We start from the raw sequence: 18,110 nt of genomic DNA on the forward strand, positions 1-18,110 counted from the left end.
CTCCCGCTTGTCCGGCCATTTTTAAACCTCTCGATCCATTCGTATACACTTCTACGGATTAGAGTATTGTCCCCGTATTGTACTGAAAGCCTAAGGTGAAAAACAGCCCCTGGCACACCTTCGGAGCAGAGAAATGGATCATTGTTCTCTGTTCTGCATTGGTGCACACTGCCAGCAGAGCGGTCATATTTACTGTGTTACTAAAGAAAGAAAAATAGAGCGATTAATATGAAATCTCGGCCACCTAACCACAAGAGTACCACTTATCAGCATGCTAGAGCTGTGGACAGTGTGGCCAACCTAAAGAAAGTTATGGTGAAAAGTGTAGATAATTTTTGACTTACCCTCGTAGTTTGACAAAATTAGTGTGAACTCTTAGGGTGTTGTGATGACATATCTTGTTTGCAAGAATGATAGAATTTTTCCTTTGCCAATAGTATTTAGTATGACCGCATCTCTGGTAGTACACCTACAAAAAAACTGGAAAGTGATAATCATAATTTTGACTTCAAACACTCTCTTTGATACTTGTAAAAAGAGAGTACCTACTGACTGGGCATTCCTTGATTTTCGACAATATCAGTCAATTTGATTCAAACATGAAAAATTCATGTTTTTTCTGAAAGTCATCGAAGGTAGCTCAAACTAAACATTCTTCAACATTCAGTTAAATTTTTTATAGCTGTTTAACCCTTGCTTACAAGTTGTGTAGAAAAATATTGAACACTACTCTTATAATTTAGGTGTAGGTATTCTTGAGCTAGAAAACGTGACTACCTTGCCTTGTAGTTTTGTTCACGTCCAGGGACTTACAATAAAATGACTTGGATCTTTTGTATTAAACAGGTGAACTACTTTACCTACAGGCTAATTAGTTTGTCTGTAATTGAATCTGAACCTGGATATTTTTGTTTCAGAAACATTGTTCAATTAAAAATACATATTGTAGCAATTAAATACTGTAAAAAAAACTATGCATTCCTGTAATTGAAAATTTTCTAAGAATAAGGTATAGCATTTTTAGCTTAGAGATTTGGATAATTTCTTCTGGAATTCTGTTTGAATAGGTGTCCTGACAATTTCCCTATCTTGCACATAATGCCCTGTAATTTGTTTTATAGCATGTAATTTAAAACCACCATACCCAGATTGCCAGACAGATGGACTTATACTGGAAGGAGGTCATGAGTGGACACCCACCATGTACATCCGTCTTGTACAGGACTTCGGTCTTGAGTGTGAAGTGGCGCAGCACTTGGCCAACACGTATGGTGACAGGGCCTTCAAGGTAGCCAAGCTGGCCTCCATGACAGGGAAAAGATGGCCAATTATTGGGAAGAAACTTCACCAGGAGTTCCCATACATCGATGCTGAGGTACAGAATTGTTTGCATCCACTTTAGTGTAAATTTTTATGTAGAACAACAATTAAATTAAAAATTCCAGCGTTAATGCATCATCCAATTCTATAGACAAGGGTATACTTTATATTTGATTGATTTGATTTTCACATTGATATAAAGCTTTAATTTGAAATATTTTGTGTGGAAACTTTGTGCAGTCATTCTCCTGAATAATGTTCAGCACCACGTAGTAGTATCGTATTAAATCTAAGATAGATTTAAGGGATGGTTACTCACGGCTATGACTGCCTGAAGCAACTCGCTTGCTTAGCAAGAGGGACACAAAGGTGATGGGGTGACACCCCACATAAATGATGGAACACTAACAATATTTAATATAAAAATCTTCTACTGACTGGACAGGCAGGGCAAGGACATGATAAAGGAATGTTCGTACCTGTAGAGATGCTCTTCTCCGCTGGTCCTAGTAGATGAGGTCCTATCTTGAAATAAAATGTTCTAGGGAGCATAATCCCCGTGCTCCTAACACTAGTGTAGTCCCGGTATTCTAACTTTAACTTTCCAACGACAACTCTTTCCTTTTTAACAACAACGGAGCTCTATCGCAATTACTACATCGGAGGTAAAACCGAATGCAACTGAGAGGGAGATATTCTCACACGAACTATTTAAAGAGAATTTGAACTTCCGATCAATAAAGCGATCTGTCGTTACTCGCTTTTTTGTGGATAAAGCTGATTTTACTCTATTTCATATTCTTCCAGCCTAATGCCATGTCAGCGGAGTTTTACAACTCCACTGACGGTCGCTGGCGTAATCTGCTTGTAAGAAGTTAACTGCCAGCACTTTGGCCGGACCCCTTGGCGAAGTGATTAGCATATTGATTTATGACGCCTGTGTTCGAGTCACGCCTTCAGCGTGATACGGTTTTGTCAGGAAGTGCTGTACAAACACAACTAGAACAATTTGTACAATTATATTTCATCAGTTCAGATCCTATTTTAAATTATACATTCAGTACCAATAAGTTTCTGTGCACAAAGTAGATCTAACAAGCAAACTTTATTTTTGTGTGTCTATGTTAAGGCTTTTATAGAACGTTTGTGTACATATAGGTATAAATAGTTGATCTGATAGTTGTTGTGTTATGGTTCTATTTATAATTTTATCACAATGATGATGAATAGACATTGGTCAAGAGACTTTCACAAACAGCCAATGACCAGGCCAGAACTTTAACCTGGAACCTTTGGTGTGAAGATCGTGAGTCAACTACTCAACATGCATGGCCACCAGGACATCTACATCGTTGGTGTTGTAGAATCAAATTTGCTCTTACCACAGAACAAACACTTTAGTTTATCTTTTTATTTATTTGTTTAATTTCAAAATTGTTTGTTGCACACAAAATGTATTGAGTTGTCAAGTTGAAGTTCATACATATAATTTTCAACTTTTAAATTGTTGGTTTAAAGCTTGACACTGAGTGAAGTTGATTTTGTTGTAGGTGCGATATGCTGTACGAGAGTATGCTTGCACTGCTGTTGATGTTCTGGCCAGGAGACTACGGCTAGCTTTTCTGAATGTTCAAGCAGCACAGGAAGCTCTACCTATGATCATTGACATTCTGGGACAGGAATTGTCATGGAGTAAGAGTGAAAAGAAGGTCAGTTTATTGTATTTAATTAGTGGCTTTAGTCTGCATCATACTGTACATTCAGTGCACGGCTGGATTCTAAGTTCCATCTTTCTATTTTAACTTGAGATTGCCACACCAGAACATATTTTTCAGTGTGATCTTTATCTGTTAGCTAGGTTCGTTGCAAGGAAGAGGTTGGTTAATATTTTGTAGAGGATTGGAAAAACTGTGCATACAAGGAAGGGAGTGCATATTTCTCTGTGGGAACATGAAGATAGATCCTCTTACGTTTTGCATAACTTCATTTTTTCCCCTAGGTATAGGACAGATTAATTGGTATTTTATCAGTATTTGTTGATGTACGATTACACTGAGTAACAAATTAAAACTTTCTGTTTTGCCGCTTCATGAAAATAGGTGATCTTTAATAAATCGGGTGCGCTGATTTCAAAAATCATAACAAAAATGCTGTATCACGTACCATTTCTGGCGGGAACCATTTTGAAAAATTTTCACCGCACATTAAAAGAAGGGTAAAATATAGCATATTGCTCCAAACCTTAATGTGATAGTGTGAATTTTAGTAATACATTGGGTTCATAGAATACCAAATATGATTGTAAATGATGTAGTTATGACACGCACTAAAATTTGCAGTTGCAGTAAAATAGTAATGATTAAAGAAAACAGTAAAAGTAACGCACCTTCAAAACGTATTTCTGTATGATTTCCGGTTGTAGCAGGCGTGTTGAACATCTGAGACTGTGTTCCAGCAGTAATCCGCTAGTAAACTGGGAGACTATCTGCCTTTATAACGTTTTTCCATTTCTGCGATTTGTTGGGGAAAGAGCTCGCCCTGCTCGTCACTCACTGCACCCAGATTAGAGGGGGAAAAGTCTAAATGGGAACACAGAAAGTGTATCTTGAGAGACATATTGCACCTCATTTCTTGTATGTTGCCAGCATACGTTCTACAAGTTCAGAGTAATTGTGAGCCCTGTGGTTGCTAAGGAAATTGCGACACACACCCTTGAACGCACTCCATGCTGCTTTCTCACATTCACTTCACAGTTCTTCAAATTTGGGATCGTTCATTACCTCCCAGATTTGAGGGCCAACAAATATCCCATCTTTATTTCAGCATCGCTTACGCCAGGAAATTTGCTTCATAAGTACTCAAACCCTTTTCCTTCTTTGTTCATGGCCTTCACAAAGGTCTTCATTAACCCCAAGTTGATGTGCAGTGGGGGGAGTAACACATTGTTGGCGTCGAGAAGAGGTTTGTGAGAGACACTTTTTCCTCCAGGTGTGCAACACTTTCTGGGAGGCCAGTGTTTAATTTTGTAATGCATGTCCTTTGCTCTGCTGTCCCATAGACAGAGGAAACAACAGAATTTCGTGAAACCTGATTGCATCCCCAAAATAATTCACAGTACCTTCAGATCAGCACAGATTTTCCACTGGTGTTTGTCGTAGCTAACACTTGTGAGAATCAAAGCAATGTTTTCATATGTTTCCTTCAATTCACTCGCATGAGCAACTGGCACTGAAGGTTTCTCATTTCCATTATGCAGAAGGACCGCCTTCAAGCTAGTTTCTGACGCATCGATGAACAACCTCCATTCGCCTGATTTATAGTTTTCTCCTAACTCCTGCATTAATCCAGTGACATTGTTGCAGTATATCAGGGACCCATTCATAGAAAAAAATGGAAGAAAATTTTAGTTGACGTTTTCTGAATGTAATACTTGTCCCTGGTTCCAGCAGGTTTCACCCTTGCAGTCTTGAACCCAGCAGTTCCGCTTCTTTCTATGTAAGGTTCAAATCACGTATTAAATCATTTAATTCTGGCTGGGTGATAAGATGCCGTGTCTTCCGTGACTCTTGAAAGTCAGGATCATGTCCGAGAGAAGATATCAGTTCATGTGAGGAAGTTTATCTTTCCTCTTCCAAAGACCATTCCAATGGTGGCTTTGGAGCAGGTAATGTCTCATCATGTTTCATCTCCTGCAACAGACATGAGGAGACCACCCTTTATCTTGGTCTCCAATTTTGCATCCGAAATATAGCTCGTAAGCTTTCTTCACTATTGGTGTAATTGAGTTTCGTTGGGATTTTGTCGTGAACTCACTGCACACATAGTAAAACAGATTGGGTGAATTTACACAGTTACGAGGTATCACTGCACTATTTTCAAATACCACACAAAACAATCGCGATGAAGCACACAACCTAACACACAACCTACACTTCCAGCGAACAGAACGCAACTGATAAAGACACAGTAGAATAAGTCACCTTGCCTCTTTAACAAAGATTTTTCTCTACTCTTATCATAATATTGGGTAACAAAATAAAAAACAATGTTTGCCCTTTTGTTGTCGTTGCAATGCTTTCTTCATATTACGCAGGATAAACAGCCACACGTGATCTCTTGAAGAATCCTTGTATATCTCATGGCGAAAAAAAAGTGTTGTCACATTTACTTCAATTTCGTGTTTTTTCAAAAACTAGACGTGGTGGAGGAAAAAGAACATCATTTTCGTGTTCAGCAAGTCAAAAAACATAGAAATAGGTTGTTTTCCGGTCGCGGCAAATTTCATTGTTCCTCAGTGTTATCGGTGTATCGGTAAAATGATCGACAATTTTACCAATATGATATTTATATATAAATATCTTATATTTTAATGCAATATTCCGTCATTTTGTTATAATTTTTATGGATATAAACATATAATTTCCATTAAAAGTAAAAGTAAGTGATTAGTGTTACCAGGTAACATCACATCAGTGTGTGATTTTTTCACACACCCTCTCCACCAAATTTCTTCAACACTGCCCTAAATTTTTTTTACAAAGGCCCAATTCACACCCCTTCAAATGAAAAATTCTCAATAAATTCCTGGATCACATTACTTAGATTGGCTCGAGCCTTACTAGTCATCTAGGTGGCCAGGTACATCAAGTGGCTGACTTTTGATCTTACCACTGAATTTCCCAGATTTGGGTCCCAGCATGGGCATTCTTTGTGAGTATCCTGTCATCAATATCATCTAATCACCTTATCATCGTGAATAGCCAAAAGCGGCAGAAAAGTGATATAAAATAATACAAATACGAAAAATACTTCTCTAGCTTTAGCTATGCTAAATATCAAATCAAAATTATACTCCAAGTGATAACTTGATTTCTTTTGGGCAAATTTAGAGAAAAATTGACAAGATTTTTGCAAGATTAAAGATTCTAGTTGTAATTTTTGATGTTGCATACATTTATAAGAAAGTCAATAAATTTAATACACATAGTGGTTCGGATCCCACTTTAAACTATAGATCCAGTCTGGATTAGCCTTACTGTGCATAAAGTGGACTTAAAACACCAAATCAATCAATCAATCTGATACCAACAACTGATATACCTATCTGATATTAATTCCATAAAGAACTTGATTGTTTCATTCACAATCTTTCTTTATCTTTAACAAGGCAACTGCAATAGGTTTTGAATTAGAAAATGAAAATGCATATTTAGACATTTACAAAACCAGGGTATTTGAATTATTCTTTTATAGTCATACAAAAATAACAAAATTGTAGAACTTTTCACCAATTTACAGAAATATTGGTTCAATAAAATTAATAATTTTACAGGTAAACCAATATGCTCACATCAACTAATATCACTAGAGTACTGAATAATTAATCTACCCCCTAGCACTTATATTAATCTCCTTAGGATTAATGTTACAAGCATTCCATTTGAAGAATTCTATTGAAGTGTTAGTTTTGTAGGCTGAATATGTACAGAATGATTTTGCACGTCCAGTTTTTCCAGTGGTTGCTTTGTAAGCTGGAATTGATTACAATAAATTGCTCTATGTACTTGTTTCTGTCGCTTTTATGCACAGCACGCCAGGTGCCTTGCTCTGCGGAAGTCGCATTATTGCGAGTTCATACTTCCACTCGCTACGGGTGTCGCATTTCCGAAGTACGTCACTTTTAGTAGCCTTCTGACATCTGTTGATAGTATTTTGAACTATTTGAACTTGTAGTTTTGTTTTTATCCGTATGATGTCGCTAATTACGCCTCCATTTAGAATTCTTTGACCTACGAGCGTTGAGTGCTCTGACATGTCAGTTTTATATGCATATTCGAATGTAAACAACATGGCTTCGTCAAGTCGTCAACACTTATGATGTTACTCAACTGTTATTTGCCGACTCAGAATCAGAAGGTGAATTAAGTTGTGACGATAATAGCGACAGTTTTTATGAGACTTCAAGTGGTGACAGTGATTGCGTAGTGTCTGATGAAGAATTTGTACCACCGTCCGTAACATCATGGAGCAGAGTGCAAAACAGCACTGATCTAGGTGCGGGAATTTCAAAATTTTTCAAAATATCATACCACCAGGGACTACAGAATGGTTTGCCAGTGCAAGGAATGACTTTTGCAAGTTCTCTATAACATATTTTGCAATGTAATTTTGTAAAATTATTATTTCTAAAAAAATGTTCTTTTTCAAAATTTCAAAATTGTTCAAAATATCATACCACCAGGGACTACAGAATGGTTTTCCAGTGCAAGGAATGACTTTTGTAAGTTCTCTATAACATATTTTGCAATGTAATTGTGTAAAATTATTGTTTCTAAAAAAATGTTTGTAAAATTATTGTTTCTAAAAAAAATTTTTTTTTTCAAAATTGCAAAATTTCAAAATTTTTCAAAATATCATACCACCAGGGACTACAGAATGGTTTCAAGTGCAAGGAATGACTTTTGTAAGTTCTCTCTCATATATAATGCAATGTAATTGTGAAAACTATTTTTTTATAAAAAAATAAATTTTCAAATTTAATTACGCAGCCAAGGGATATTGTGTGCCAGAGAATTCCGCAGCGAAAGAGTTAAGGATCTGTAATTGATTTTGTGAACAGGTCCAGTATGATAAAGCAGTGGAGTTCCTGCAAAACGAGATGGGTCAGAATGTGAACAGAGCCAGCAGGGAAAAGATTCCTATTAACCTCACAAAGCAGGAGATCCAGACATACATTAGACGCTTTCAGACCATTGATAGGGACAAGAAGGGATACGTATCCATTAATGATATTCGACAAGGTCTTAAGGTTAGTATCATTTGCTTTTACTTTGAAAATACATTTTGCATCTAAAGTGGTATAATTATTGTAGTACTTATTTTAGTTTTACTGTTCAGTTAGTGTTTACCATCTGCATCTTTTCTATAAATTAAATACCAAATATGATGTTAATAGTTCTCAGATTTGGTAACAACATTATACAGGGTGGTTATGAATTATTGAGAGTATTTGATGTAGGAATTAAAATAAAAACACTATTGAAGCAAGCTTTTGTTGCAAATGAAAAAGCAGCTGTAAGAGTTTGTATCAACATCAACTGAACATACGTAGCACCATGGTGGCAAGGTAGTGAAACTTAGTACCAAGATGACTATAGTACAAGAGAAAGCTATGTGCATTGGTTTCATGAAACCAGATCTAGAATAACTGTTCAAAGACGTTTTCACATAGAGTACAAGCGTAATCCTCCTAATAAGGACTCCATAAAACGTTGGTATCAGCAATTTAAGGATACAGAAAGTGCGAACATAGGAAAGGTGCTGGCAGGCCACCAGTCTCTGAAGTATGTTTGAATCGAGTGAGAGATGTTTTTTTGAGAAGTCTTGGTAAATCGACTCGTCGCATGTGTTGTAAATAAACCTGTACAACATGGTCAAACTAAATGTGGGTACTTTACTAATTCATCCTTGATATGTGCTCAATAATTTATAACCACCCTGTATATTAGTATTTGATTAATTGCACCTGTGTTTTGGGAAATGAAAGATGCAGTAGTATAATGAATCCACAGAAGAAAATTACTTTTTCCGTGCAACTTAATTGTAAAGGTTCTATTAATTTTGGTGGTCCCTGCCATCATCCACACTTGTTTCATTGCAACAATAAGTTTCCCCGAAATTAATAGAACCTTTGTAAGTAAACTGCATGGAGAAAGTTAGTAATTTTGCTTATGTGTATTTGTTATATAAATATACGTGAACACTTTCTTTACACAAATGGTTAAACATATTTATATAGGGTGCAGCAGAAATACTACCCAGTTTTTATAAACATTAATAAAATAATGTATTGTGTAGTGATTATGAATGTTTTACATTACAGTCTGAAAGAAAGAACAGTGAAGAACCATTTTCAAATTGCTATTTGACAGTCTGAAAAATGTTACCCTTTTCCCCCTCTATTTAAAAAAATATATATATCATACAAGGTCCAGTGTTATTTTGAGTTTGAGTTTTTAAGTCCTCTTTATGCACAATTAAGCTAATCGGGACTCAACCTACAGTTTAAAGTGAGATCCGAATCACTATGTACCTCCACCGGGTATTAAACCCAGGAACCTTGATCACATTGTGACAATGTTACCACTACACCATCGCAGAGGGCCCAACCTTATATTCTACACACATCTGAAGCATCACTCTAAAAGGTCCACATTATTTATCTGATTGTTTCTGTTGATAATGTCATGATTTCATATTAGGTAACAGCTTTTAGTTTGTCCATTGTCCTTGACCTACATTTATAGACTTCAGATGCCCCCAGTGAAAGAAGTTACTGTGCCTTTGTTCCTATATCCTTCTAAATAAAAATGTACGAGTCTATTACACATCACAACAGATGCCACACTTCCAAGTCATAGCATTATCATATGGTAAGGCTTGTGCTACTCACAGACACAAGCCTGGTCCATCCCACAGCATTAGTGCCTTAGCAGTGTTGGTGGCAAAGCCAGGGGTTATTTGTGCTGCACACCACATAAGTACTCCATCCTGACTTCCATCATACCTTAACATGTGACTTAGGATACTTGTTATTACTCACAGCAGTCAAAATGTTTTATGTGTGATAGAAAAACACCAATAAGAAACAAAGTGAGTGTAATGATAGATTTGGTATTTAAAGTAATTCAAGTATTATTAAAAATAGTTTATAAGCATACTTCCTTTCATAGGTCAGTCGAAGAAGGATGGTTGTACTTGTGCTAATATAATGTACAAATCATGTCTTTAATTTCAGAAAATAGCTGATGATGGAACTGTAATTGAATTTGGCAACTAAAAGTTTTACTGAATGTAAAACTCTATAGACAATTATGCATAATGCCCTGAGGAAATTTTGAAGTGAGAAAAAATTCAGTAAGTCTACTGAGACTATTGAATTAGGCTATTGTATTGAAAGTAAGCTTAAATAGTCAAATTGTAGTGGCAGAAATAGTATGCAAGTAATGATATATATATAGATATTTTGGTTATAATTGAGAATTGTTTCATTTACTAAAGGATGATGAAAACTACAAATTTGATGGTTATCTGGTGGAAGCATTGTGTTGATGCTTATCTGTTTTAATTTATTTTTGACATTTTTGTTTTATTTTCAACAGAAAGATCAGGTTTTTGTATCAGAGATTGAATTACATTCCATTCTCAGCGAAGTGGATTTAGCATGCCACGGACAAGTTGAGATGTCAGATTACTTGCAGGTAATAGATTTTCTCTCCCATTAATGAATTCTTCCATCAAGCATTCTTGTTTGTATAATTTATATTTATTTAATTCCAGCGATTCGGCGAAGAAGTATCAGGAGAAGAGTTGCATGGAATTCTAAGGGAATTGGACACAAATATGAATGGTCAGGTTGAATTGGATGAGTACCTGCAGGTGAAAATTTTTGATAGCGCGCTGTTGCATGCTTTGTACGTTCAGTGGTCAACCTGCACCATCAGTCATTAGTTTTAGAGTAGGGCTGAGCCGATACTGACATTATTGCATTAGTATTAGCTGCTACTAGTGGTGTCAGTATTAGAAAGTATTGCTGAGCATTTAAGCAGTGATATCATCAAATACTTTTCCATAGTCTGGACATCTCGCAGGATCCTCAAAAATCTGCACGGCACTTATAGAGCCAAATTATTTTTTTATTATTAAATGACAGTTATTTTAATATTCTTATTGTCTCATACTCGAACTTATGCTGTAGTAGAGATGAATATGATATTTTTTTCCCAATGGAATACTTGCATTTAATAACAGAAATGTTCTGAATATTTGAAATTGTTAGTGTTCAATAGGAGTGGGACAAATTAATCGGTACTTTATCGGTATTGGCTGACATGCATATTGGTTTATCGGTAGTTGTAATTTTTATGGATATAAACATACAATTTCCATTCTGTACTTTTTTTTAAAAAAATAATTGTCTGTGCAGCTTCTTTTGCAATGCAAAAGCTTGGTTCATCTGAGAACATGCATTTATTAAAAAGGTCAATGAACCATTTGGAATCAGATCAGTAGAATATCGGTTATTAGAATCGGTAAATTTTATATCGGTACTTTATTGGTATCTGCCAAAATTTCAAATTGGTGCATCCCAAGTGTTATTGGTGGGCATCAACAATAGTATTATATTGTATTTTTGTTACTTTACGTTGCATTTCTGCCACTTTTGGGTAATCACAATAATGAAGATGAGTGATGATTGCATGAAATTGATGAAGGGACACTCAGAAAAAGCAATATGTCCAGGTCAGGACTCAAACCCAGGAACTTAGGTGGCAAGATCGATCGAAAGTAATGTACTCAGCCACCAAGCTTGTTTAGAATTGATAATAGGGTATCGACTCGGCTCTAGTTTAGATGTTTTATACCTAGCAGCTGAATGCATATAGTTCCTTGGTTTTTGGTGGTACATTTTAGCATGGCCTTTTTTATTTTGTTTTTGCAGACGTTAGTAACTAATTCAGGATTCCTGTGCACTAAAAACTTTTACTGTATTTGCCTAAAGTGACAAGAACTCGACAGAAAGAACTTTCCACCTTTTCTTCAACCAACCACAACTCAGATTATTTGAAGACACATTGCAGGTGCATGAAGCATGAAATTCTCACGGGATATCAATAAGCTGAGGCTTCCAAGACTTGATGTCTCACTCATCTTCAATGTTAATCTCTTTCTTGCTGTTTATTAAACCCCTCAAGCCAGGATTTAAATATCCCAACTCCTACACTCCAAGCGGTATTTAAATTGTTCACTTCTTAGCTTTGGTTCTGCATACCTGTTTGTCTCCTCCATAAAGTTGATCACATATTGATCAAAGAACAGTAAGGAGACCAAGTTCTTTTGAACCCTTGACAGATATGCAAAATGAAATTTTTGACCTCTAAAAATGTCTTGCAACTCATGCCACTAGTATAGGATCAACACGACACTCTGTTGCAGAATTTTCGTTATCTTCAACCTCATTCTATGTGTGCATAATCTAGTTCACTTTTGGCACCCTAACAAGATGTTGTTCAGTTTCACGTCAGTTTACAATGAGCCAGCCATTTTTAATGTTTGACTTATGAAAACATTGACGAACAAAAGTTCAGGCCTCTTACTGTTAACTGGTTCTAACAGTTTATGTCTATCGTCAATAGATGACATCTAACAGTAGTTTATGCAAACCATGTATATATGTATGCTGAACCAGCTTGGCAGGTTAAACTTGATGCCATCATATTCCTAATAGCTGAGGATTTATATTTGTATGAACCAAAATACAGAGAATTTTTATTTTTCAGCATTAACTATCCATTTTAACACTTCTCATTATTTTACTGATGGGTTCTATGTTTTTTTAAAAATGTAATTCTCTCAGAGAACCTCACAATATCGCTGGCTCTACTATTGTCAATGGTGCTGGCAGTTTTTAAATTAGCAACTAGTACAAATATATTATTTGTTTTAAGAAATAAAATACAGAAATCTACTTATGAGTTGGTGTATTACACTATATATCCCATAATACATTTTTTAACAGTAACAGTGATAATGAATTCTCCTTCTTATCAAAGATTTTTATCATTAATACAACTAAATTTTATTTTGTATTGTATTCTGTTATAAAAAGATGGCAGTCACATCAACCTGACCTCTAATAAATTTTATTAATTGTATATTGTATATTACTATAAGCGTTCGATTTCACCATCCACATTACGGAATATGTCCGGGTACTGCCTAACAAGAAGAATGGTAAAAGTAATTGCGTGTTTAAAAACTGTGAAACTTGAGTAAGTTAGTAGACTATTAGCCAAGCCAATGTCTTTAGATATACAGGGAGGTCCAAAAGTGTGGAGACACCCGAATAAAAGTTAAATGATATACTGTTCCGCAAAACTAACATTGTAGGTTTGTAATAAAGGTGGGGGAAATGGTTATAGGGCATATGACGATGATGGCTGCCATTTTAAATTCAACTTCAAAATTTTAAATGGGAAGTGGGTGATATGATATATCAAATCAGGCTACAATTTCACGAGAAATGCAATGGTTAAAGTTTTTTAGACGTATATCTTTAACCAGTAAAAAGTTATGACTGAATTCTTACAGCAATTTGCTCCTTTTCGAGGTGTCAGAAAAAAGCATTAAAATGTCTTTAGGGTGTCTGTAATGCAGAGAGATCAAAGTGACGTCTAGGGAGAGAAGTTCGCATGCCATTGCACATGATTTTAATTGGATACATCCACGAAGAGCTGCACATTATGAATGGTTGTCTCGAACAGTTACAGTGTGACGCTTCCATGACACCTTTCTGACACCACGAAAAGGAGCAACTTGGTACAAGAATTCAGTCATAACTTTTTACTGGTTCAAGATACATTGAAAAAAACTTCACCATTACATTTCTCGTGGAATTGTAGCCTGATTTGATGTATCATATCACCCCCTTCCCATTTAAAACTTTGAAGTTGAATTCAAGATGGTAGCCGTCATTCTCATATGTCCTATAACATTTCCCCCCCACATCAGGTCATTCAACTTTTATTCGGGTGTCTCCACACTTTTGGACCACCCTGTAATGTTTATTCATTTACAAATGCAAGTTTGATTAAAAAAAGACCATGAGCATGACACTTTCTTTCACTACCCTTAAGAAACTTAGACAATGATTTGTTCAGTTTTGTAAAAAATATTTTATGTGAGAATGCATAGATGTAATATTAGTTCATTAGATCCATTTAACTCCCAGCAAATATATAGAATTTGTATACAAATCTTGATTTAGTAATAGCGTATAACATTTAATATGTAATTGCTCAATAATATACTTGTAACGTCTTTGGTATCATCATAGATTTAGATGCAAAGGAAGAAGACATGCAAAGTTATATGTTTAAATCTTGGATTCATGGTCATCCTTACAGCAAATAACTGACAAACCACTGCAGCCACATACATGTAAAATCCAAAAGAACAACCAAGTTGTGCATATCAACCTCAGGAGATAAAATATACACTCAACATGGATAAGACAAAATTAACATTTCATAAAAATAAATAAACATATTTAGAAGGAAATAACAAAATTGCAAGACAGTATAAACCTGTGGTAAAAAAAAAAAAGAAATATAGAATTATCAAGTTAAGCCTCGAATAGAACATTATTTTTAAAAATGAGCTGTCCATGTTTTGACAATGTAAAGAGTTTGGCGTTACAGGTATATTTTATCATGATTTTACTGTTTTATGTAGTCAGAAAAACTTTCATATATTTCATAGCATGTCTTTGTTTAAGTGGAGCATGTAGGTGTTTTGGGGTTGGTTTTTATATTTGCATTTTGTTAGTTAAATGCCTTTTAGAAATAGGTAATAGAGTAAAATGCCTTTAGAAAGATAGTTTGTAAATAAGAAATTTTAGTTGAAGATGTCTGTGATAACTCCCCTTGAATATTAGTAAATAACATTGATCTGTGTTTATTTCTGCATGCTCAGATTGCAAACACTATCGTGTGGGTTGCTCAACAAAGCATGCTTGTATAATTCATGAGTTGTTCTAGTTTCATAGGAAATGTAAAAGAAAGTAAAGTTGTAGAAATATTTTGTGGATATTCATGACAAGATGATCAACACCACCTTAATCTCGATTTTGTTTGCACTTCTCTATTTTTGTTTCGGTCTCTTTCTGCATCAAAATATAATTGCATTAACAGAGTGGCCACAGGTTGGAAAGATGTTACAGATATGCATGGGGCAAAAACATAATTACGATAATTTTATTCTTCCGGATTTGTTAATTTAGTTTCACCAAGATGGGCTCACAGCTTTTATTTATTTGTATAGCTCAAATTGTCATTTTTGACAACCTCATGGTTAACTATCTGTTATCTTTGGGTAATGCATCATCTGTGAAGGATTGAGAATAATATAAATTGATTTGTGACAATCATGTTTTCTATAATTGGATGTTCCACTTCAAAAATTGATTCATACTTTTTTATTAGTATTTGACTTTTTTTTAAAATTCTGTGTAAAGTAACATCTCAGTGCTGTGTTATGTGTAGTCACTAATTTCCAACACCACTTGCATTATTGTGATAAAAGTATTACCAAATTAAAAATTGTGTTCAGTTCACGTAGCTAAGCGAACAGAACAGAGTTAAGAAAATCACTTCATTCCAAGAACATATCAGATGTTCCCCTTAACAACTTTACACATTTTAAAATTTTCTTACATGTCCAAATTTATACAGCACTGTGTGTAGCAAAGCATTGATATCCACCCCATTTCCTCTGATATTTTAAAAAAAATGTTGAATGCGTGTAAAATGAGAGTAAAAATATAGTACTGACAATCTAAAAAGGGGGGTCATCATTTCACATATTAGGTCTAATGCTGTCAACAGATATTTGTCTGTAGGTCCAATGCAACTAGGTACTTGTTCTTCACATTTGTCCTTGTTAACATTAAAAATCACTAATTTGTGAAAATGAAATTTATACCTGTATCTTGCAGTGATATGCTTTGTAGTCTCTCAGCATTTCAACCAATAAACATTGGTCTTTTTAAGGAAGCAATAGAAAATTCTTCAGGTAAAATCACATGGTATTAAAAGTTGAAAATGTTTTAGTTAAAAAGGATAAAACTCTCCAAATGACACTACCACATCCTGTCCAAGACTTATCCTTGGTGCATCCTACAAAATTTTAACCTTTTAACATTGTAACTTTACCTGAAGAATTTTCTACTGCATTTTGAAGGACACCAATGTGAATTGGTTGAAATGCTGAATGACTACAAGGTACATGTATAAATTTCATTTCCACAAATTAAGTTATCAATATTGGTAAATTTTATAACTGTATTTTATTGGTTTCTGCAAAAAATTCACATCATCCTTTTCCAATACTAATACAAAATTATCAACATTTTGTTGAGGATCTAAACAATCTGAATCAGTGCATATAACTAGATAACTGATTAACCTTTTTTTATTTAGGAATAGATAAGAAAACTACCCATTTTGCTCCTATGGTCATAAGAAAAGTAAAATGACAGAATTGTAAAAAGTAAGGGATAGTATAAATATGAGATTAATTGTATTTTCAGTTTTACAGATAAAGCAATATTTCAATTTATTCATTCAATCCGTAAAGATATTTTTGTATCTGTTCATATTCACCCCCTCCTCATTTAAAATATATTTAACGAGTGCTCTGTTATTGCAGATGATGTCTGCCATCAAGTCTGGGGCAGTTGTGAACTCTCGCTTCGCACGAATGGCTGAAATGGAGGAGGAGCATGAGGAACGTGAACGCTTGCGGCATCAAAAACTATTGGTCGAGAGAAGTGGAGGAGGCCTTTAAATTGCACAAGGACTTTTGTAGGAAGTCTTTAGTCCCCAGTATATAATTTTTTTTTAGTGTTTTCCAGAAACCTTTTCTTGATTCCTGTTTATATGGTAACTGCAGGTACTAGATCGGAGTGAGTAGTAATTCCAATTCTTAGAGGAATAAAGTGCAAACACTACGATCTCAGCGAGACTACATTGTGTGCAAATATAATTGCTGTATATATCTATTGTTGCAGTACCTGGCAGACACATGTAATAGATTCTGTGTAGTCATGTGAAGTATGTATATGTGTACGTAATGTAAGTTATGTGACCATTGTATTTTTTATTGGTAAATAGTAGATGCATGTACATTATGTATTAACATATACAAATCTTTGTAGTTCTTTATTATATTAATTCAGTTATAGAGACCTTCCTTTGTTGTTGTCTCTGTACTTATTTTGAAACGAAGTACCTTTTATACATGTATCCTTTCCATTTGTTGATTGTATTCATTGTTTTTATTTTGTCAATTTGTGATATCAAAGCTTTCTCGCAAATGTTATTTTTGTTATCCAATTTTTAATTGGAACTTTTATGGATAGTTCCTCTTTGTTGCTGTGCTTTATTATTACGATTAAAGTAACTTAATTTCATAATTATTGAATGGTATATAGCTGGTCTTTTACCAATGAAAAATGTTACTCTATTTTCAGTATTTTTTGAAATACATGTTTTAATATCTTAAAAGTCTTTGCTCATTAAATATACTCTTATATTTGTACAATAATAAAACAATAAAAGATGTACCTGTAGCAATCAACAAATAGATAAAATTGCCACTGCATAGATCTCCATGAGGAAGATTAAAAACAGGCAATGTTACAGGGGGGGGGGGGGATGGGAGACATTTTCAAACATCAGTGAAATATTTCTCTCATGGTTTAGGGCCTGTTACAAACACAAAAGCACAAATTTATTGTAATGTTTCTGGAGAATATATGCTCTCTTCACGAGACATTTATTTTTAGTTTCTTTAATGATAGTTATAACAATGGGACCTTTGGAGTAAGTCCTGAATCTTTTTATCAACAATTGATGAAAAGATTCTTTCAGGCTATTGGCCAAGTGAGTTGTGGAAAAGATTCAAGCTTTCGAGAGCTAATGTTGCTCTCATCATCGTCTTCACTTCACTTCTACTAGTGCTCATACTAGGACAGCTATTACCAGCATAATGGTATTGACTTCAGTGGAATTTATTCTCTGATGATACCAGATATCTTTCTGGATCTACAAAAATTTCATGTGCCAATTTGCCAAGTTAGAAAATTCTAAAATGTCACTAGTATTGTGTGAAAATAAATTTTGCAATTAAATTATTGTTATTTACATGTAATTCTTTAATATTTTAAAACA

General features: G+C 34.7%; 1 protein-coding gene across 4 annotated transcripts in view; it reads left to right on the forward strand.

The window, feature by feature from the left end:
- Nucleotides 1–17,704, forward strand: part of Gpo1 (glycerophosphate oxidase 1) — a 61,953-nt gene extending 44,249 nt beyond the window's left edge. Inside the window, exons 10-15 of one of the 4 annotated variants that reach the window (XR_014443592.1) lie at nt 1,122–1,375; nt 2,871–3,029; nt 7,940–8,128; nt 10,118–10,236; nt 10,660–10,758; nt 16,588–16,604. Coding sequence is in view for 3 of the 4 variants with exons in the window: in XM_083139203.1 (XP_082995329.1) it covers nt 1,122–1,375; nt 2,871–3,029; nt 7,940–8,128; nt 10,482–10,580; nt 16,588–16,725 (839 nt within the window). In the remaining variant the exon portion in view is untranslated. Of the gene's footprint in view, nt 1–1,121; nt 1,376–2,870; nt 3,030–7,939; nt 8,129–10,117; nt 10,237–10,481; nt 10,581–10,659; nt 10,759–16,587 lie in introns of all 4 variants that reach the window. The other 3 variants (XM_083139203.1, XM_083139202.1, XM_083139204.1) reach the window with 3 other exon arrangements.
- The last annotated feature ends 406 nt before the right edge of the window (nt 17,705–18,110 follow it).

This window comes from Lepisma saccharinum, chromosome 17, assembly GCF_977018435.1.
Source record: "Lepisma saccharinum chromosome 17, izLepSacc3.1, whole genome shotgun sequence".
NCBI classification, from domain to species: Eukaryota; Metazoa; Arthropoda; class Insecta; order Zygentoma; family Lepismatidae; genus Lepisma; species Lepisma saccharinum.